The sequence below is a fragment of the Coregonus clupeaformis genome, unplaced genomic scaffold (assembly GCF_020615455.1).
Source record: "Coregonus clupeaformis isolate EN_2021a unplaced genomic scaffold, ASM2061545v1 scaf0035, whole genome shotgun sequence".
NCBI lineage: Eukaryota > Metazoa > Chordata > Actinopteri > Salmoniformes > Salmonidae > Coregonus > Coregonus clupeaformis.
Window position 1 is genome coordinate 1,018,477 of NW_025533490.1, and position 23,670 is coordinate 1,042,146.

A 23,670-nucleotide genomic window follows, 5' to 3' on the forward strand; every position below is an offset into this window, starting at 1 on the left:
AAGTTCTTTAGCCTATCACTTTAATAATTCAATGTTTAATTTAGGCAACAAAAAAACAGGCCTTCAACTTGTAGGCATTGCAATTTAGGCTATCATTTTGGGTACTGGTGTCTTGTGGAATAATTTTAGAACTTTATTTATGTTTTATAACTGTTTTTATTATAGGGCTCCCCTTAAAATGAGGCCCTAGCTCACAGGCCTCTAAACATAGCCTCTAAATAAATGTTTAACAAAATAGTTGAAGAAGCATGTGCAGTGGCTGATAGGGAAAACAGATCTGGCAATACGAATAGGCTATAGATAGTCTTGTCCATTTGGGACCCCTTGGCTATTTTGCTCAGGACAGGTTATAGCCAAGACTTAATCAATATTTTGTTTTGTCTCATTTATTGATATGGATATAGCCTCTGCGTGATGGGGTTGTGCACCGCAAATGGCTAATACAAGCCTACATTCAGAGTGGAATTCACTAATACAACAGTCAAAATGCCTAATATAAAGGCTCCCAAATACTGGAAAAAGTGTGATTCATCACCACAATTCATTATGCAATTATATGGCCATTAAATAACACAACAGCATGGCATATTTAGATAGCGAAATAGGCCTGGCCTAAATCATATTTACTTTCTATTTTGCAGCTCAGGCGGTTATTCTAGACAAGGCTCTTCTGTGTCTTTCTCATTCTCACACAAGTTAATTTGCTGAAGGCCCAAGCCTCCCGAGTGGCGCAGTGGTTTAAGGCACTGCATTGCAGTGCTAGCTGTGCCACTAGAGATATTGGTTTGAATCCAGGCTCTGTTGTAGCCGGCCGCTAACGGGAGACCCAGGGGGCAGTGCACAATTGGCCCAGTGTCATCCAGGGGAGGGGAGGGAATGGCCGGAAGGGATGTAGCTCAGTTGGTAGAGCATGGCGTTTGCAACGCCAGGGTTGTGGGTTTGATTCCCACAGGGGGCCAGTGTGAAAAATAAAAAAAATAATGTATGCACTCACTAACTGTAAGTTGCTCTGGATAAGAGCGTCTGCTAAAATAAATTAATAATAATATACTACGTCATCTACTGGTATAAAGTCGTTATTGAATGCAGTTCTAAAACAAGCTCTAGACTTTTATTTTGGAAATGAAACCGGAAGCTGCATAGCAACTCTAACGTCTGGGCAAGAGTTGCTTGATTGACTAACTAACTTCGACTAGCTACGTTCGGTTCATATCCTTTGCAGATGCCACATTACTGACAAAAGTTTGTATGCATAAAAAAGATATGTAACCGAGTAAAGGGTGAGGTAAAGTAAGAAATGAACAGATCTATTTTAACATTTACGTTGCATCTTTCACGCATCTCTTTTCTTATGATCCTAACAATTTATGTATGTATTTTCTTACGATCCTAACGATACGTGCTTTCAACCTTTCGGCAGGTATCTGGCTCCATAAGCGTGCACCGACGATACAGACAGGCAGGGAGAAACGTCAGTCAGATAATAGACAGTAGATGCTCGCTACTACCATTGGCTACTAACAAAGACAGTACAGTTTAGAAGCTACTACTAGTATACACTACATGGGAAGGAAGGGAGCTACTAGATAGGCTACGACACCATCTTGATTTGGGGCGGGGGCTTGCAGGATATTTAATGCTAATAGGAAGGTGGCAGAGACGCTGTGAATGTTTACTGTTTTTAATCGATTTCAGAGCGATTTAACCACATAACCAAAGAATATTACAATACATAAGGGTTTCACGCATATTTGTGAGGATATATCACCGGAAGAAGATGGGTAGCTGCCTTACAGTTGGACCAAATGAAGCCGTGGTTGTCTCTGGTAGGTATCCCCCGTGCATGCTAGCTAGGAAGCTAAAGTAGCTAGCTTGCTAGCCAACAAGCTTAATTGTTAATATATGGTTATTTTGTTAACCTATTCGTTTACCAACGGTTTTCAGTTAATGTATAGCTATCTAGTTAATTAAACGGTCATTGCATTGGTTTTTCTCGATGGATAAACAACATAACAAATCATATCGCTTCACTAACGTTAGCTAGGTTGTTACTAGCCCTTGATCATGTCTCTCAGTTCTATTACGTTAACGTTGTCATTGGACGAAGGCGTCTTCTGTGGGAGAGTTTTGTTATCTGCAAGTTTTTTTTTTTTCTGTATGGGGAGTTTTGTTAAGAGTAACGCTCAGTCTGAACATTAACACGCATTGCTTGCGGTATGATTTTGGAAGCATAAGGACCTTATCTTTCATATCTGAGAAACCATTTTCAAAAAACAAAATGTTAAATTGATACACAACTTTTTATAGGGTTAGTGTTCCCACACAGCCATATCTCCATGTTACAGCACGTGTTTATGTTTATGGAAGACAGAGGGACCACCTGTACTAAATTAGCTAGCATGCTCCGAACACCTGCTTTGTGTAACCAAAGAAGGCCGCCAGATATGGAACGCCGTTTGGGTCTTTGCGTGTCAAAAAAGATACACGTCAAATAACACTATTTGACGTGTCAAATAAGCTTGTTGACCAATCAGGACCACATAACAATTTAACACGTTCATACATTTGTTACGTAGTTATTACACATTGATTACACGATCACTCGTATTTCATATGTCACAACGACTCATCGATACGTATGCTATGATGCTGGTAAAGTTGTCTCTCGCACCTGCCGTTCCCTAAGCTCTGGAAAGTGCTGGTCATAAAAAAAGCTAGTTGATGGATGCGAACAATGTTCTTCGCCTAAAACATAGCAAAACGACAATCTGTTTCAGTAGCTATAGTTAACTATCTAGCTAGGTGTCATCATCTAAAATTCCCCTAATTTATAATGGTGGTCGGACCCACCTATGTGAAACTCGCTACAATAAGGATTAGCCACCAGGCAGGTCAAAACGCCATCCCACCAAAACTGGCAGAAATTTCAAGCAGTCTTTTAAAACAGCTCAACTAAGAAGGCATTATCATAATTTTCTCAATTTCACAGTATTATTCCAACCTCATAGTGTATAAAGATTGAGCTCCTGTTCCTCTTAAAGCATATTAGCTCAAAAGTATTGTGGAGCTCCTGCACCTAAATATAAACAGTACCAGCACCCAAAATGAGTACCGGAACCTATTTAAGTCCAAGTCAAGCACTGATAAGAAGTAATCAGGTAGGCCTATTTTATGACGTTTCCACTGGATCAGAGCATGACATTTTTCGCTTTCACGCTGAGTGATTATCGAAACGGGAGAGAGCTGGTAAGATTTTTCAGGTAGCCTATAGGCCTACTTCTATGCGTGCGCGTCCTTACTCAACATTGACAGGAGCGCTCCAAACAAAAAACAATGACTATATTGACAAAACTCGTAAATGGAATAAAATAAACCAAAACTTGTTTCTCACGAATGTAGCGTAGGTTGTGCACTCTGCAAACAATGTGTCCACTCAGACAATGAGAACGGGATGACTGGAATAATAATATTGAATGCATTAAAATATTTACCGTGACCAAAGTAACAAACATTGTAGATTAGAAATTATAGGAATGAACGGTAAATGTACTACTGATGATATATGTAATGGGGAATTGATATATACTAACAATCAAATGCAAACAATTCACACAATGAAGATATGAAACAATGAATGTGCACAAATTGGTGGGAGAGAGCGTATTCTGGAGAGAGAAGTGCATTGTGCATCTGGGTGCATGGTCAATTCAACGTCTGCATTGGCCATGCATCATTTACGGTGATATGGCCTCAGCAGAAGTCAGGGCATTCATACTTCTTTCACTTCACGGAGCAGTGCAGAGCTGTTGTCAAGGAAGTGAGTTTGTGTTTATACAGGATGTACCGCCCCCACCAATCATGTCAATGCGGAGCTATACAGAGCCCTCCGCATTGTTACAAAATTTGGGAGGCGCATCTGTACAGAGCTCGATTTGGCCTCTGGACGCTCCGCAATTGCGTCAGACCCTCCATTTTGAGCCTCGGACCACATTTTCGGATCAAGCATTAATTGGCTTTTTCCGTAATAGATTAGTTCACTGAGATGGTCGCATATATATATATATATATATACTGCTCAAAAAAATAAAGGGAACACTAAAATAACACATCCTAGATCTGAATGAATGAAATAATCTTATTAAATACTTTTTTCTTTACATAGTTGAATGTGCTGACAACAAAATCACCCAAAAATTATCAATGGAAATCAAATGTATCAACCCATAGAGGTCTGGATTTGGAGTCACCCTCAAAATTAAAGTGGAAAACCACACTACAGGCTGATTCAACTTTGATGTGATGTCCTTAAAACAAGTCAAAATGAGGCTCAGTAGTGTGTGTGGCCTCCACGTGCCTGTATGACCTCCCTACAACGCCTGGGCATGCTCCTGATGAGGTGGCGGATGGTCTCCTGAGGGATCTCCTCCCCGACCTGGACTAAAGCATCCGCCAACTCCTGGACAGTCTGTGGTGCAACGTGGCGTTGGTGGATGGAGCGAGACATGATGTCCCAGATGTGCTCAATTGGATTCAGGTCTGGGGAACGGGCGGGCCAGTCCATAGCATCAATGCCTTCCTCTTGCAGGAACTGCTGATACACTCCAGCCACATGAGGTCTAGCATTGTCTTGCATTAGGAGGAACCCAGGGCCAACCGCACCAGCATATGGTCTCACAATGGGTCTGAGGATCTCATCTCGGTACCTAATGGCAGTCAGGCTACCTCTGGCGAGCACATGGAGGGCTGTGCGGCCCCCCAAAGAAATGCCACCCCACACCATGACTGACCCACCGCCAAACCGGTCATGCTGGAGGATGTTGCAGGCAGCAGAACGTTCTCCACGGCGTCTCCAGACTCTGTCACGTCTGTCACTGTGCTCAGTGTGAACCTGCTTTCATCTGTGAAGAGCACAGGGCGCCAGTGGCGAATTTGCCAATCTTGGTGTTCTCTGGCAAATGCCAAACGTCCTGCACGGTGTTGGGCTGTAAGCACAACCCCCACCTGTGGACGTCGGGCCCTCATACCACCCTCATGGAGTCTGTTTCTGACCGTTTCAGCAGACACATGCACATTTGTGGCCTGCTGGAGGTCAATTTGCAGGGCTCTGGCAGTGCTCCTCCTGCTCCTCCTTGCACAAAGGCGGAGGTAGCAGTCCTGCTACTGGGTTGTTGCCCTCCTACGGCCTCCTCCACGTCTCCTGATGTACTGGCCTGTCTCCTGGTAGCGCCTCCATGCTCTGGACACTACGCTGACAGACACAGCAAACCTTCTTGCCACAGCTCGCATTGATGTGCCATCCTGGATGAGCTGCACTACCTGAGCCACTTGTGTGGGTTGTAGACTCCGTCTCATGCTACCACTAGAGTGAAAGCACCGCCAGCATTCAAAAGTGACCAAAACATCAGCCAGGAAGCATAGGAACTGAGAAGTGGTCTGTGGTCACCACCAGTCCTTTATTGGGGGTGTCTTGCTAATTGCCTATAATTTCCACCTGTTGTCTATTCCATTTGCACAACAGCATGTGAAATGTATTGTCAATCAGTGTTGCTTCCTAAGTGGACAGTTTGATTTCACAGAAATGTGATTGACTTGGAGTTACATTGTGTTGTTTAAGTGTTCCCTTTATTTTTTTGAGCAGTGTATATACAGTGGGGAGAACAAGTATTTGATACACTGCCGATGTTGCAGGTTTTCCTACTTACAAAGCATGTAGAGGTCTGTCATTTTTATCATAGGTACACTTCAACTGTGAGAGACTGAATCTAAAACAAAAATCCAGAAAATTCATTTGCATTTTATTGCATGACATAAGTATTTGATCACCTACCAACCAGTACGAATTCCGGCTCTCACAGACCTGTTAATTTTTCTTTAAGAAGCCCTCCTGTTCTCCACTCATTACCTGTATTAACTGCACCTGTTTGAACTCGTTACCTGTATAAAATACACCTGTCCACACACTCAATCAAACAGACTCCAACCTCTCCACAATGGCCAAGACCAGAGAGCTGTGTAAGGACATCAGGAATAAAATTGTAGACCTGCACAAGGCTGGGATGGGCTACAGGACAATAGGCAAGCAGCTTGGTGAGAAGGCAATAACTGTTGGCGCAATTATTAGAAAATGGAAGAAGTTCAAGATAACGGTCAATCACCCTCAGTCTGGGGCTCCATGCAAGATCTCACCTCGTGGGGCATGAGGAAGGTGAGTGATCAGCCCAGAACTACACGGCAGGACCTGGTCAATGACCTGAAGAGAGCTGGGACCACAGTCTCAAAGAAAACCATTAGTAACACACTACGCCGTCATGGATTAAAATCCTGCAGCGCACACAAGGTCCCCCTGCTCAAGCCAGCGCATGTCCAGGCCCGTCTGAAGTTTGCGAATGACCATCTGGATGATCCAGAGGAGGAATGGGAGAAGGTCATGTGGTCTGACGAGACAAAAATAGAGCTTGTTGGTCTAAACTCCACTCGCCGTGTTTGGAGGAAGAAGAAGGATGAGTACAACCCCAAGCACACCATCCCAACCGTGAAGCATGGAGGTGGAAACATCATTCTTTGGGGATGCTTTTCTGCAAAGGGAACAGGACGACTGCACCGTATTGAGGGGAGGATGGATGGGGCCATGTATCGCGAGATCTTGGCCAACAACCTCCTTCCCTCAGTAAGAGCATTGAAGATGGGTCGTGGCTGTGTCTTCCAGCATGACAATGACCCGAAACACACAGCCAGGGCAACCTAAGGAGTGGCTCCGTAAGAAGCATCTCAAGGTCCTGGAGTGGCCTAGCCAGTCTCCAGACCTGAACCCAATAGAACATCTTTGGAGGGAGCTGAAAGTCCGTATTGCCCAGCGACAGCCCCGAAACCTGAAGGATCTGGAGAAGGTCTGTGTGGAAGAGTGGGCCAAAATCCCTGCTGCAGTGTGTGCAAACCTGGTCAAGACCTACAGGAAACGTATGAACTCTGTAATTGCAAACAAGAGTTTCTGTACCAAATATTAATTTCTGCTTTTCTGATGTATCAAATACTTATGTCATGCAATAAAATGCAAATTAATTACTTAAAAATCATACAATGTGATTTTCTGGATTTTTGTTTTAGATTCCGTCTCTCACAGTTGAAGTGTACCTATGATAAAAATGACAGACCTCTACATGCTTTGTAAGTAGGAAAACCTGCAAAATTGGCAGTGTATCAAATACTTGTTCTCCCCACTGTGTGTATATATATATATATATTTATATACACAGTACCAGTCAAATGTTTGGACACACCTACTAATTCAAGGGTTTTTCTTTATTTTTGCTATTTTCTACATTGTAGAATAATAGTAAAGACATCAAAACTATGAAATAACACACATGGAATCATGTAATAACCAAAAAAGTGTTAAACAAATCCAAATACATTTTATAATTGAGATTCTTCAAATACCCACCCTTTGCCTTGATGACCGCTTTTCACACTCTTGGCGTTCTCTCAACCAGCTTCACCTGAAATGCTTTTCCAACAGTCTTGAAGGAGTTCCCACATATGCTGAGCACTTGTTGGCTGCTTTTCCTTCAATCTGCTGTCTGACTCATCCCAAACCATCTCAATTGGGTTGAGGTCGGGGGATTGTGGAGGCCAGGTCATCTGATGCAGCACTCCATCACTCTCCTTCTTGGTAAAATAGCCCTTACACAGCCTGGAGGTGTGTTGGGTCATTGTCCTGTTGAAAAACAAATGATATTCCCAATTAAGCCCAAACCAGATGGGATGGCGTATCGCTGCAGAATGCTGTGGTAGCCATGCTGGTTAAGTGTGCCTTGAATTCTAAATAAATCACAGAGAGTGTCACCAGCAAAGCACCCCCAAACCATAACACCTCCTACTCCATGCTTTATGGTGGGAACTACACATGCGGAGATCATCCGTTCACCCACATTGCGTCTCACAAAGACACGGAGGTTGGAACCAAAAATCTCAAATTTGGACTCTAGAGCAAAGGACACATTTCCACCGGTCTAATGTCCATTGCTTGTGTTTCTTGGCCCAAGCAGGTCTCTTCTTATTATTGGAGACCTTTAGTAGTGGTTTCTTTGCAGCAGTTTGACCATGAAGGCCTGATTCACACAGTCCCCTCTGAACAGTTGATGTTGATATGTGTCTGTGACTTGAACTCTGTGAAGCATTTATTTGGGCTGCAATTTCTGAGGCTGGTAACTCTAATGAACTTATCCTCTGCAGCAGAGGTAACTCTGGGTCTTCCATTCCTGTGGCGGTCCTCATGAGAGCCAGTTTCATCATAGTGCTTGATGGCTTTTGCGACTGCACTTGAAGAAACTTTCAAAGTTCTTGAAATGTTCCGAATTGACTGACCTTCATGTCTTAAAGTAATGATGGACTGTCGTTTCTCTTTGCTTATTTGAGCTGTTGTTGCCATAATATGGACATGGTCTTTTACCAAATAGGTCTATCTTCTGTATACCCCCTCTACCTTGTCACAACACAACTGATTGGCTCAAACGCATTAAGAAGAAAATAAATTCCACAAATTAACTTTTAAGAAGGCACACCTGTTAATTGCAATGCATTCCAGGTGACTACCTCATTAAGCTGGTTGAGAGAATGCCAACTTTGGAAGTATGCTTGGGGTCCTTGTCCATTTGGAAGACCCATTTGCGACCAAGCTTTAACTTCCTTACTGATGTCTTGACATGTTGCTTCAATATATCCACATAATTTTCCTTCCTCACGATGCCATCTATTTTGTGAAGTGCACCAGTCCCTCCTGCAGCAAAGCACCCCCACAGCATGATGCTGCCACCCCCGTGCTTCACGGTTGGGATGGTGTTCTTCGCCTTGCAAGCCTCCACCTTTTTCCTCCAAACATAACGATGGTCATTATGGCCAAACAGTTCTATTTTTGTTTCATCAGACCAGAGGACATTTCTCCAAAAAGTACGATCTTTGTCCCCATGTGCAGTTGCAAACTGTAGTCTTGCTTTTTTATGGTGGTTTTGAAGCAGTGGCTTCTTCCTTGCTGAGCGGCCTTTCAGGTTATGTCGATGTAGGACTTGTTTTACTGTGGCTATAGATACTTTTGTACCTGTTTCCTCCAGCATTTTCACAAGGTCCTTTGCTGTTGTTCTGGGATTGATTTGCACTTTTATGACCAAAGTACGTTAATCTCTAGGAGACAGAACACGTCTCCTTCCTAAGCGGTATGACGGCTGTGTGGTCCCATGGTGTTTATACTTGCATACTATTGTTTGTACAGATGAACATGGTACCTTCAGGCGTTTGGAAATTGCTCCCAAGGATAAACCAGACTTGTGGTGGTCTATAATTTTTCTTCTGAGGTCTTGGCTGATTTCTTTTGATTTTCCCATGATGTCAAGCAAAGAGGCACTGAGTTTGAAGGTAGGCCTTGAAATACATCCACAGGTACACCGCCAATTGACTCAAATGATGTCAATTAGCCTATCAGAAGCTTCTAAAGCCATGACATCATTTTCTGGAATTTTCCAAGGTACAAAAGTATCTATATCCACAGTAAAACAAGTTCTATATTGATGTAACCTGAAAGGCCGCTCAGCAAGGAAGATGACACTGCTCCAAAACCGCCATAAAAAAGCCAGACTACGGTTTGCAACTGCACATGGGGACAAAGATCTTATTTTTGGGAGAAATGTCCACTGGTCTGATGAAACAAAAATAGAACTGTTTGGCCATAATGACCATCGTTATGTTTGGTGGAAAAAAGGGATAGCTTGCAAGCCGAAGAACATGTATGTAAACTTCCGACTTCAACTGTATATACAGTGCTATGAAAAAGTATTTGCCTCCTTTCTAATTTTCTCTACTTTTGCATATTTGTGATACTGAATGTTATCAGATCTTCAACCAAAGCCTAATATTAGATAAAGGGAACATAAGTGAACAAATAAAACAACAATTACATATTTATTTCATTTATTCCATAAACAAAGTTACGCAACACCCAATTCCCCTGTGTGAAAAAGTAATTGCCCCCTTACACTCAATAACTGGTTGTGCCACCTTTAGCTGCAATGACTCCAACCAAATGCTTCCTGTAGTTGTTGATCAGTCTCTCACGTCGCTGTGGTGGAATTTTGGCCCGCTCTTCCATGCAGACCTGCTTTAACTCAGTGACGTGTGGGTTTTCAAGCATGATCTGCTCGTTTCAAGTCCTGCCACAACATCTCAATAGGCATTAGGTCTGGACTTTGACTAGGCCATTCCAAAACTTCCAATTTGTTGCTTTTTAGCAATTTTCATGTAGAATTGATTGTGTGTTTTGGATCATTTTCTTGCTGCATGACCCAGCTGCGCTTCAGCTTCTGCTCACAGACGGATGGTCTGACATTCTCCTGTATAATTCTCTGATACAGAGCAGAATTCATGGTTCCTTCTATTAAGGCAAGTCGTCCAGGTCCTGAGGCAGCAAAGCATCCCCAAACCATCACACCACCACCACCATGCTTGACCTTTGGTATGATGTTCTTACTGTGGAATGCAGTGTTTGGTTTTCGCCAGGCATTACTGGAACCATGTCGTCCAAAAAGTTATACTTTTGAATCATCTGTCCATAGAACGTTCTTCCAGGAGTCTTGATGATCATCCAGGTGCTTTTTGGCAAACTTGAGTCAACTTTTTGGACGAGATGGGTCCCATTATGCCTTGCGAAAACCAAACACTGCATTCCACAGTAAGAACATCATACCAAAGGTCAAGCATGGTGGTGGTGGTGGTGTGATGGTTTGGGGATGCTTTGCTGCCTCAGGACCTGGACGACTTGCCTTAATAGAAGGAACCATGAATTCTGCTCTGTATCAGAGAATTATACAGGAGAATGTCAGACCATCCGTCTGTGAGCTGAAGCTGAAGCACCGCTGGGTCATGCAGCAAGACAATGATCCAAAACACACAATCAAGTCTACATGAAAATTGCTAAAAAGCAACAAATTGGAAGTTTTGGAATGGCCTAGTCAAAGTCCAGACCCACACGTCACTGAGTTAAAGCATTTCTGCATAGAAGAGTGGGCCAAAATTCCTCCACAGTGACGTGAGAGACTGATCAACAACTACAGGAAGCATTTGGTTGGAGTCATTGCAGCTAAAGGTGGCACAACCAGTTATTGAGTGTAAGGGGGCAATTACTTTTTCACACAGGGGAATTGGGTGTTGCGCAACTTTGTTTATGAAATAAATATGTAATTGTTGTGTTATTTGTTCACTAATGTTCCCTTTATCTAATATTAGGTTTTGGTTGAAGATCTGATAACATTCAGTATCACAAATATGCAAAAGTAGAGAAAATTAGAAAGGGGGCAAATACTTTTTCATAGCACTGTGTGTGTGTGTTACTGCTCAACTAAAACAATCTCGGTCGACCAACAGCCTAACGACCAAACAATCGACCAGTCGACTAATTGGGGTCAGCCCTAAGCTAAATAATACCGACACTTCCATGTTTCGATTGGTTTAGTTACTACATCCCTAGCCATGTACACTGTACTAGGATCCTCACTTAGCTACCAAGTGCAAGGCCAAGGGATTTCTGAGCTTGCAGGGGAATTATAAACAAGGCTATGTAATCATGTAGGCTACCCTCTATGAGTAGCCTATACCTACATGTTTTACATTTGGCCCTGTAGAAACCTAACTAGTGCATGGCAGCAAGACAAAGAAACTGTGGTAACAACTAAGAAGGTTTCAGACAAGGGTGTCAACTGAGCATCAATAATGAATGCTGGTGAATGATGGAGTCTTTCCCCAATTGAAATCTTGTGCCCCTGACTCACGCCTTGTCTGTTTCATTTCTCAGGTGCCTGTTGTGGCTCAGATGAGAAGACCTACATGGTGGGGGGCTGGGCCTGGGCCTGGTGGCTCATCACTGACGTTCAAAGGTGAGACCATTGATGATGATGTCATGGCATGCTATAGAATTGTCTTAATCTATCAGTCTATCAGCAATTATGGGTTGTTTTGCAAATGGTCTGGATGAGGCTTGTTTTATTTCTTCAATGGATAAATAATCCCACACGTTTCCATACAAATACTAAATTAGGTAAAAGGGCTGGCAAATGTTTAGAAACCGACAATTATTTATGGACACAGCTCCAACAGGTTCTCCAACATCTTAGATTTCCACAATGATAGCCTATAATTCGCTAAACACACCAATCATCTGCGGCCTGACAATCAGCCAGGAGGTGCGTGCGTGAAATACTATTATTTTATTCTGTGCCACACTTTCCTGACTGACCTACATTGTGTTAATGAGTTCTGGATGTTTCAAATGGAAACATGGCAAGGGACACATTGCCCCACCTTCTTAAACTACAGTACACATTCACTCTTCTGCCTTCTTTCCCGTGTGTCACTTGGCACAATTCTTACCCTTTTTCACAGTAGGTTAGGTGCTGTCCTCTGTTTATTAACTGACTGTAAGGCATTATCCCCTGGGTTTACATGAAAGCATGCAATGTTTTGTTTAGGATTTCTTCAGGTTATATTTGGCAGCTTTGCTCAATAGCCATTAACTAGTCACTAGTCGTTTGGGCCGTGTGTCAAGGAAGTGTGTGGCAATAGAGGTATTGATGCAGAGTGGTCCTCTGGAGCTCAAGTGGTAGAGCATGGCGCTTGTAACGCCAGGGTAGTGGGTTCGATCCCCGGGACCTTCCATACGTAAAAATTTATGCACACATGACTGTAAGTCGCTTTGGATAAAAGCGTCTGCTAAATGGCATATCATCATATCATATTATATCATATCAGAGCTTTTTTCTCCTTTGCCTGTTAAAGGGACAATCTGCAGTTGCTACATCCATTTTTGGACTTATACATAAATTATATATACCCATTGATTCTTGTAGAATATCACTTATAAATGCCTCATGAGCTTAGTTCAACAGTCGTACCCCATCAGAACCCCAAATATAAGCTTGTTTTACTCCAATGTTTGTAAACAAAGTGAATGTACACAAACACTGTATAGCCTCAACATGGTTAAAACTATCATCTTGATATCATGGATGGTCAGTCCTTGCATCCATAGCTCTATGAATTTGAGTGGTTGCATTTCTACAGCCCCATCCCTTAGCTTTTTACTGAAACAGTGGGAAGAGAACATGTTGTTATTGTTTCAACTGCAGGTTGCCCCTTTAAGGTCTGCATTATCTAATATACTTTTTTTCCTCATATAGGATTACACTGGAGATTATGACACTCCAACCCAAGTGTGAGGATGTTGAGACTGCAGAGGGGGTCGCCATCACTGTCACTGGGGTGGCACAGGTAAAAATAAAATATAAAATAACCTGCTGGAAAGAGACTAGTCACCACCATGACATACCTCCATCGTTTGTCTTACAAAATGCGTTGTCAGTGAAAACAGTGCGAAAGTATGAAACGGACACCATTGAATTGGAAAATATGTCTTAACTATTTATAACTTTAACTGTTATTGATTTAATATCTCATTGTGGCAGACCAGTTTACAACTGCTGCTGTAGCTACTCCATGTACTGTAAGCTCTTTCTGTGTCACAGGACAGATTCTGTTCTGAGTATGCAAAATACATTCATGTAAACCAAGGACCAACTCCTTGTGTAAACTGACTTAAAGCCATAGATCAAGTTAAAGCACAGTGATTCGTATGTGCGTATGCAACCAGGCCACACTCTGTGTTTCTAACCCTCTCCTTCATCTCTTCTCCAGATCAAAGTGATGACAGATCATGATCTTTTGGCAATTGCTTGCGAGCAGTTTTTGGGCAAATCAGTCCCCGAAATCAAAGGAGTGGTTTTGCAAACCTTGGAAGGACATTTACGCTCAATTCTAGGTGAGGAGAATGTCTCCGAAGTGAAAATTATATTAGTCTATTATGGTCATCTGTTGATTTCAGTTGGCTGTTCTCAGCTTTGTTCTCTGTTAGCTGATGTAAATCAGTGGCTAAACCTCATTATACAGCGGGTGGGTCTAATCCTGGATGCTGATTGGTTAAAACCCATTCCAGCCGGTGTCTATTCCACAAGTTACCACCAGCTAAAGCTATGACGTTGAAATTTACTCTGTTCCATCTCACTGTGCAATCCACTGTCTCATCAGCCCAGCCAGGCAATTTATAAACTTGATCTCTACTATAAAAAGCATCTAGATATTATCTCCAATTTCTTTTAGACTAGTATATTCTTTCAACAGCAGAGATTTGTATAAACCTTGCCGTCTGTCTCTCCGACATTTGCAACATTGTTTCAATATTGAAATTCGATCTCCAGCTGTCCCATAGTAATGCACGTGTCAGGACGAGAAAGGCAGGCAGCTTTTCTCAGCCAGTGGAAATCATGAATCAGCTGCCATCATTTTTATTAATATAGAGGTATACAAAGAAATGTCAATAGAAAACAGGTAAAACGAAAAAGAAATGCAGCTAGTTTGCTCTTTCCAGCTTCAATTTGAAGTGATTTTGTTATGTGTTGTTGGCTAGCTCCTCTGAACAACAGTGTCCTGACGAAAGAGCACATTTTCTATGCCAGGCGAAATCGAACATCATTAGCTCATTGTTATGGATGTATCCAAAGAAATGTCACTAGAAAACAGCTTAAACGCAACTGCAGCTACCTTACTGTTATTCTGGCTGCACTGTTTGACGTGACTGTAAGTGAGCCATAGTTGGCTAGCTAGCAAGCAAGGGATAAGAATGTTGCCAGCCAGTATGGCAATGGAACATTTCGAACGAACGACTGGGTCGCGTCCATAGATACAGAACAAAAAGGCTTAACAACTGGGTCGCAGCTCTGGCAGCTGAACTGATAGAACAAACGACCAGCCGGCTTGGGTAGCAACCTTAGATATGTGTCGGACTATATCTTGCGGAAGGATGAAATAGTATGAATAAATTCATCAAAATAAGGTTTTTAATAAAAATATGTCAATCATTATTTGAATATGTTGGAAGCCGGTGTTTGGAGGATATATTGGCACGGTTTGCTGGCCCTCGATGAATATATCCTCCAAACACCGGCTTCTCTGGCATTATCACTTAAGCGTCTCACACACACACATGCTTTTTGCTGATGGGTAGTTTTTCAAACAGTCTGTTCAAGCTTTGTACTAAATATAGCATGTCTAAATTAAAATTATTTAGAAAAATGTAGAAATGACAGTCAATGTAATGAAATCCTGAATGTGTGAAAGGGTAACTTCTAAAACAACAAACATGAAATCCAAGAATATACAGACTGCACTATTGAAAAGTAAACGTTATATGTTCTGTATTATGAGCTTTTATCATGTTTTACTAGATGATGATGACGACTTTATAGATCTATGTGTTTTTAACAATGCATTTTTTCTTTGTAAATACCCATGAATTTCAGTGATTATTTGACTACCATGTGGGATAGCCTTAATAAAGTAAAGTCAGTAAGTGAAGTAGGTCTATATCCAGTGTTGTAGAGAGACTGACAGGCTCTGCTGCTCTCCCCTCTCTACAGGCACACTGACAGTGGAGCAAATCTACCAGGACAGGGACAAGTTTGCCCAGCTGGTGAGGGAGGTGGCAGCTCCCGATGTGGGCAGGATGGGCATCGAGATCCTCAGCTTCACTATCAAGGTGAGTTTGTTGGGAGTGCCATGAAGTGTGGAGGGTAAATGTTGTTGTTTTTTGCCTTTGCTGTGTTTGTTATCCTGTGGCATTTTAATATATTTTTTTGTCCTCTGCATTTTGTCTTCTGCATCATGTGTATTGCCATTTGTTTTCCTATGGAATTTAACGGATGATGTGTAAACCTGTTGATTGGGAGGCGACTCCACTTAACTAGTCTTCACCGTTGTTGATTAAGATTGATTAATGTGGATTGGTAGTAGTTCTAATAATTGTGAATTAGCCTAGACTGTCACAGTCCCTGTCAATGAGATCCACTTTTAATTATCAGCTCTTCACTGCAAGTGCTACAATCAATTAGATGTTATCACATGTTGATGTTAGACATTTATTGATGTTTTTGTTCCCTGTGTCTCAGGTTATGTATGGTAATCTTAGCTACTTTTTGTGTGTGTGTGTTGTAGGATGTCTATGATAAACTGGACTACCTGAGCTCCCTGGGGAAGACTCAGACAGCAGCAGTCCAGAGGGATGCAGACATCGGTGTGGCAGAGGCAGAAAGGGATGCTGGGATAAGAGTAAGATTCAATTCAATAAACTTTATTAATTCCAGAGGGGCAATTATTTCTGGGGCTCTGTTTGTCTGTATTAATGTACGTACGTTTCATTTTAGAGGTTTGTAAGCTAATTTTAGGAATTTCCCCTTTTCCTCTCTCCTCATCCTTTCACCCTCTCTCTCATGTACGTTATAATCTCTGTCCCTTTCTCTCTCTCTCTCTCTCTCTCTCTCTCTCGTACGCTCTTCTCTCTCTCATGTACCCTCTCTCTATCTCTCTCAATCCATCTGTCTCTCTCTGTCTCTCTCTGTCTATCTCTCTCTTTCTCTCCCTGTCTCTGTCTATCTCTCTCTCGTTGTCTTTCTCTCTCTCGCCAGGAAGCGGAGTGCAAGAAGGAGATGATGGATGTCAAGTTCCTGGCGGACACCAAGATGGCCGACTCCAAACGAGAACTTGAACTGCAGAAGGCTGCTTTCAACCAAGAAGTCAACACCAAGGTCTGCATGAACTCCATACTCCACTCTTGAATGCCAGTTAAATGTGCGGTAGAAATTCCAGTCTACAAAATTATTCTATGGTGTTTTTGGTCCATCGGTGTCTAAATTATCATTAGTCGTTAGTAATTTAGTAACCTCCCGAGTGGCGCAGTGGTCTGAGGCACTGCATCCAGACTCTGTCGTAGCCGGCCGCGACCGGGAGACCCATGTGGCGGCGCACAATTGGCCCAGTGTCATCCAGGGTAGGGGAGGGAATGGCTGGCAGGGATGTAGCTCAGTTGGTAGAGCATGGCGTTTGCAACGCCAGGGTTGTGGGTTCGATTCCCACGGGGGCCAGTATAAAAAAATAAAAAATGAATGTATGCACTCACTAACTGTAAGTCGCTCTGGATAAGAGCGTCTGCTAAATGACTTAAATGTAAATGGGACATCTTATGTGATCAGAGAGCCCAGAATGAACATTGAATATAGCCCCTATCATCCAAACGCTCCCTCCAGCCAACCTTAACATTAAAACTCCTCTATCAACATACAGTAGACGGCCAAGTCATGATCCTGTCTCTCTGTCTGTGTGCTTCAACATGGACGTCATGGTCATGTCTCTCTCTCTCTGTCTCCAGAAAGCGGAAGCCCAACTGGCCTATGAGCTGCAGGCAGCTAAAGAACAGCAGAAGATCAGGCTGGAGGAGATAGAGATTGAGGTGGTTCAAAGGAAGAAACAGATCACCATTGAGGAGAAGGAGATTGTCCGCACAGAGAAGGAGCTCATCGCCATGGTGAAGAGGCCTGCCGAGGCAGAGGCATACAAGATGCAGCAGCTGGCTGAGGGACAGAAGTAGTGACACCTTTTATATCATAACAGAACATATCCACAGTCCATTTCCCATTATATGCTTACCTAGCTGTAACATACAAACTATGTTGTTCACAAGTGATTCCACTCAACTTTTGTGCATTGTCTTTTATCACAAAAACATTTTCTTATGAGTCTGGAATGCTTCAACAAATGTAGATTGGTAGCACTTCATATAAAAGTGCAGAAATGACCCGGTATTTACTAAGAAGTGATCAGGTAAAATGGTAATTACACAATAATAGCATATTAATTACATAAAAATTGTTGTTTGTTTCTTTTGGAAATGAGCGGATACTTCTTGTTTCTTTCGGAAATCAATCTTGTTTGCCATTTGTTCTGATACGAGTGTGTTTTGTCTTTCAGGATGAAGAAGGTTCTGACGGCCCAGGCGGAGGCAGAGAAGATCCGGAGGATAGGCGAGGCAGAGGCCGGCTCGATAGAGGCTATAGGGAAGGCTGAGGCTGAGAAGATGAGGCTGAAGGCTGAGGCCTACCAGCAGTATGGAGAGGCAGCCAAGACTGCTCTGGTCCTGGAGGCCCTGCCAAAGGTAACACACTATGGAATTAAGTCACATAAGTCATATTGTGTTTATAGTTTTTAAATGCAGTGTATCCACACGTGTGTTTGAATTGTTTAGATTTGATAAAATTAAATCACTACTGCATTGACGAGCCCTTCATACAGATGTGTTCATATTGAGGTAGTAATGTGTAGATTTACTGTAGACACCAGTGTTGTAGTACTCGAGACCGGTCTCAAGACCATATATTGAGTGTCTCGGTCTTGTCTCAGTGTCAGATAGATTTGTACTCGGTCTTGACTCGGTCTTGGACAATGAGGACTTCCCGAGACCAGCAGAGTAAAAACTCATAATTATCAGCTTCCATTCAGTCAGCACATAAAACCGCTTCGCCTGGCCAAAAGTTTAGTCCGAAGTGTTGGTTAGTAGGCTATTTGTGATGCGCATTGTCATCGTGCACTGTTTGCATCAGGGGCGTAGACATGTATGGGCCTGGGTGGACAGAGGCCCACCAACTGGGGAGACAGGCCCTGACAGGCCCACCCAATCAGCTTAATGTGGTTTAAGCATTGTTGTGGACTTAGACCATCACATTTTTGTCCTTTTTCTATAAAAAAAAAAGTTTGATTTTGAGAGTGAACATCTGAATAATCTATAGGAAAAAACATAGGAAAACATAGGATTTTTCACACAGGGTGCCTTTCCTTCGCTGGGCGGGCCGGTTGCGAACTTCTTGGCAAAATTAGAGTATACCCACTTCTCCAGGCACCAATACACCACTGCATAGGGCCGATGGAAAGACAGCAGTCACACACAGCATGATGTTAAAGCATAAGCAGTCCATAAACTCAGACACAAGCCAGCAGGTCCCAATCATAAGAATACAAAAACAACCATTAAGCATTTCCCAATCGAAATGTACAACTATTACTTCCCATTGCAAAAAACATTTCACATTTAGCACACAAAGTAACCAGTGACCTAAAGTTTAAAGCAGAACTGACAGTGTTTTAACTACTTTGCAGATATGAAACAGACAATCATAATATTAGTCCAAAAGGTTATATTCTACTCAACATTCCATGACGTACACTAAGGCATTGTTGGCATAATAGATGGATGAAGTTCAGTGCATGATTTAATATAATTCACCAATACATGTCTTGGTAGTCCAAAAAATATTGTTCTCAGGTTGTAAATCACAGTTGGCCTGGTACATTGTTTGCTGCCTCCATTCGGGATGCACTGTTTCAGTTTCAATGACTCAATATTCTGGACAACAACAGACGAGTGTAACTAAGGCTGGGAATGTAAATATAATCAAACTAGCAAGGGCAATGATCACAAGTCAGTCATAATGTGGCAAATAGGCTAGCATATCTATGTAGCAAGCTAAAAACACAGAGCCTAATGTTAGTTAGCTAGCTGCAAGGAGGATGTCATGCCATTGGAGGAGTGGGAGTGACTGACTTTTTCCCCTCATCGTTTTTTGGTGGCTATACACTGCTAGAGATGCAGGTGTAATTTGGTTAGCTAGCAAAAACTTGAACGACTGTTATCCAGTTAGCATATCTCTTGCGTTGGGAAATTCACTCTGGCTATCTACTCCGATTTCAGAGCACTCTCGTCTGAGTGTGCCAGAGGCCCATTGTTCCCCACTGTGTTTGGGTTAGTAATCATTTCTAGAGTGGCTCTATTTTCCCCTAGCATGCATTTTTTCACTATTCTGAATGTCTAAAGAATCCATATGTTGTTCTGAAATATGAACACGGAAATACTGGACAGTTTGAACTCTTATGGTGGTGATTTGACAAAATTACAATCATGGTCTTGAATTGGACTCACATTTTTCTGGTCTCGGTCTCCCGGTCTCAGTCTTGACTCAGTCTTGTCAGTCTCGCTTTAGGTGGTCTCGAACCAACACTGGTTGACACACTCATTAACATGCCCCCAGATAAACCTAGTCACATTGATAGTAATAAACAGTTAATCTAGTCACAGTAATAATGACAAGCCAGTGTTTGACATTCATTTGTTTCTTTCTTTTTGACTGGACAAAGTACAGTAGTATCAGTCATAACACACCACTAGTTATCTACAGTATCTTTGTCAGCCAGTGTTAGAGTTGGTAGCCTACAGTGAGGGAAAAAAGTATTTGATCCCCTGCTGATTTTGTACGTTTGCCCACTGACAAAGAAATGATCAGTCTATAATTTTAATGGTAGGTTTATTTGAACAGTGAGAGACAGAATAACAACAAAAAAATCCAGAAAAATACATGTTATAAATTGATTTGCATTTTAATGAGGGAAATAAGTATTTGACGCCCTCTCAATCAGAAAGATTTCTGGCTCCCAGGTGTCTTTTATACAGGTAACGAGCTGAGGTTAGGAGCACACTCTTAAAGGGAGTGCTCCTAATCTCAGCTTGTTACCTGTATGAAAGACACCTGTCCACAGAAGCAATCAATCAATCAGATTCCAAACTCTCCACCATGGCCAAGACCAAAGAGTTCTCCAAGGATGTAAGTGACAAGATCGTAGACCTACACAAGGCTGGATTGGGCTACAAGACCATCGCCAAGCAGCTTGGTGAGAAGGTGACAACAGTTGGTGCGATTATTCGCAAATGGAAGAAACGCAAAATAACTGTCAATCTCCCTCGGCCTGGGAATGATCATGAGAACGGTGAGGAATCAGCCCAGAACATCACGGGAGGATCTTGTCAATGATCTCAAGGCAGCTGGGACCATAGTCACCAAGAAAACATGTACATTTACATCATTTAGCAGACACTTTTATCCAGAGCGACTTACAAATTGGTAACAATTGGTAACACACTACGCCGTGAAGGACTGAAATCCTGCAGCGCCCGCAAGGTCCCCCTGCTCAAGAAAGCACATATACAGGGCCGTCTGAAGTTTGCCAATGAACATCTGAATGATTCAGAGGAGAACTGGGTGAAAGTGTTGTGGTCAGATGAGACCAAAATCGAGCTCTTTGGCATCAACTCAACTCGCCGTGTTTGGAGGAGGAGGAATGCTGCCTATGACCCCAAGAACACCATCCCCACCGTCAAACATGGAGGTGGAAACATTATGCTTTGGGGGTGTTTTTCTGCTAAGGGGACATGAGAACTTCACCGCATCAAAGGGACGATGGACAGGGCCATGTACCGTCAAATCTTGGGTGAGAACCTCCTTCCCTCAGCCAGGGCATTGAAAATGGGTCGTGGATGGGTATTCCAGCATGACAATGACCCAAAACACACGGCCAAGGCAACAAAGGAGTGGCTCAAGAAGAAGCACATTAAGGTCCTGGAGTGGCCTAGCCAGTCTCCAGACCTTAATCCCATAGAAAAGCTGTGGAGGGAGCTGCATGTTCGAGTTGCCAAACGTCAGCCTCGAAACCTTAATGACTTGGAGAAGATCTGCAAAGAGGAGTAGAACAAAATCCCTCCTGAGATGTGTGCAAACCTTGTGGCCAACTACAAGAAACGTCTGACCTCTGTGATTGCCAACAAGGGTTTTGCCACCAAGTACTAAGTCATGTTTTGCAGAGGGGTCAAATACTTATTTCCCTAATTAAAATGCAAATCAATTTATAATGTTTTTGACATGTGTTTTTCTGGATTTTTTTGTTGTTATTCTGTCTCTCACTGTTCAAATAAACCTACCATTAAAATTATAGACTGATCATGTCTTTGTCAGTGGGCAAACGTACAAAATCAGCAGGGGATCAAATACTTTTTTCCCTCACTGTACATGTACAAGTGGCAGATTACACCATCTTAAAGTGACTCACAAGTCAGATGATTTGTTCAACCGGAGGTTTACATCAGTTGATGTAATATGACATCATATACCATAAACGTGTCTTGTGATGTGAGCACAATTTTTTAAAAAACATCTCAATGTGCCCGTGTCTTCCTAGATTGCAGCCAAGGTGGCGGCGCCGCTGGCCAGGACCAATGAGATAGTCATACTGAGCGGGGAGGGTAACCGTGTGACTGGGGAAGTGAATCGCCTCCTGGCTGAACTTCCTGTGTCCGTCAACGCCCTCACTGGAATTGACCTATCAAAGGTAATTAGGGGCATGGTCTTTGGTGAAAATGGTATGGTAGGTAAAACATAGATTAGTGTGTCCATAGAAATGGAATTACACTCAATATTGCTGCCAGATGGGCCACCCATCATGGAACGTTGACTTGAGTAGAGTGGTAATGTCTGTTCTAGTAATTCTAATTCTATGAATTAGCCAATATGTTGCATAGAATCCTATTGGTGCTGCTGGAATTTAACAACCTACATGACATTTTTCAGAAATAGTGAAATGAAACCTTAGCATACAATATCTCTTTCTAGCTTAAATTGAATTGTTTTTGTTTCCTATTCAACAGATCCCACTACTGCAGAAGATGACCTATGCTCAGGCCTGAAAACAATCTCTCCCTTCTACTTCCGATATCTGTTTTATGCACTCTCATAGACTGCCTTCAATACACTTGAAATTATTATTATATTTACACTACCAGTCAAAAGTTTGGACACACCTACTCATTCAAGGGTTTTTCTTTATTTTTACTATTTTTTACATTGTATAATAATAGTGAAGAGTTCAAAACTATGAAATAACACATGGAATCATGTAGTAACCAAAAAAGTGTTAAACAAATCAAAATACATTTTATGTTTGAGATTCTTCAAATAGCCACCCTTTGCCTTGATGACAGCTTTGCACACTAGTGGCATTCTCTCAACCAGCTTCATGAAGTAGTCACCTGGAATGCATTTCAATTAACAGGTGTGCCTTCTTAAAAGTTAACTTCTTAATGGTTTTGAGCCAATCAGTTGTATTGGGACAAGGGAGGGGGGGTATACAGAAGATATACCTATTTGGTAAAAGACCAAGTCCATATTATGGCAAGAAAAGCTCAAATAAGCAAAGAGAAACGACAGTCCATCATTACTTTAAGACGTGAAGGTCAGTCAATCCGGAAAATGTCAAAAACGTGCAGTCGCAAAAAACATCAAGCGCTATAATGAAACTGGCTCTCATGAGGACTGCCACAAGAATGGAAGACCCAGAGTTACCTCTGCTGCAGAGGATAAGTTCATTAGAGTTACCAGCCTCAGAAATTGCAGCCCAAATAACTGCTTCACAGAGTTCAAGTAAAATACACATCTCAACATCAACTGTTCAGAGGAGACTGTGTGAATCAGGCCTTCATGGTTGAATTGCTGCAAAGAAACCACTACTAATGGACACCAATTAGAAGAAGAGACTTGCTTGGGGCAAGAAACACGAGCAATGGACATTAGACCGGTGGAAATTTGTCCTTTTGGTCTTGAGTCCAAATTGGAGATTTTTAGTTCCAACCTCCGTGTCTTTGTGAGACGCGGTGTAGGTGAACGGATGATCTCCGCATGTGTAGTTCCCACCATAAAGCATGGAGGAGGAGGTGTTATGGTGTGGGGGTGCTTTGCTGGTGACACTCTGATTTATTTAGAATTCAAGGCACACTTAGCCAGCATGGCTACCACAGCATTCTGCAGCGATACACCATCCCATCTGGTTTGGGCTTAGTGGGACTATCATTTGTTTTTCAACAGGACAATGACC

The 23,670-nt window shown here is 42.4% G+C and overlaps 1 protein-coding gene across 1 annotated transcript; it reads left to right on the top strand.

The window, feature by feature from the left end:
• Window positions 1–1,188: 1,188 nt before the first annotated feature.
• LOC121567140 (flotillin-2) lies at window positions 1,189–22,621 on the top strand. The gene is made up of 12 exons (XM_041877079.2): window positions 1,189–1,285; window positions 1,696–1,826; window positions 11,837–11,918; window positions 13,218–13,308; window positions 13,732–13,855; window positions 15,510–15,628; window positions 16,084–16,197; window positions 16,554–16,673; window positions 17,294–17,508; window positions 17,893–18,076; window positions 21,982–22,131; window positions 22,448–22,621. Exons 2-12 carry the CDS (start codon window positions 1,778–1,780, stop codon window positions 22,484–22,486), a joined length of 1,287 nt encoding a protein of 428 aa, XP_041733013.1. The 5' UTR covers window positions 1,189–1,285; window positions 1,696–1,777; the 3' UTR covers window positions 22,487–22,621.
• Window positions 22,622–23,670: the final 1,049 nt, after the last annotated feature.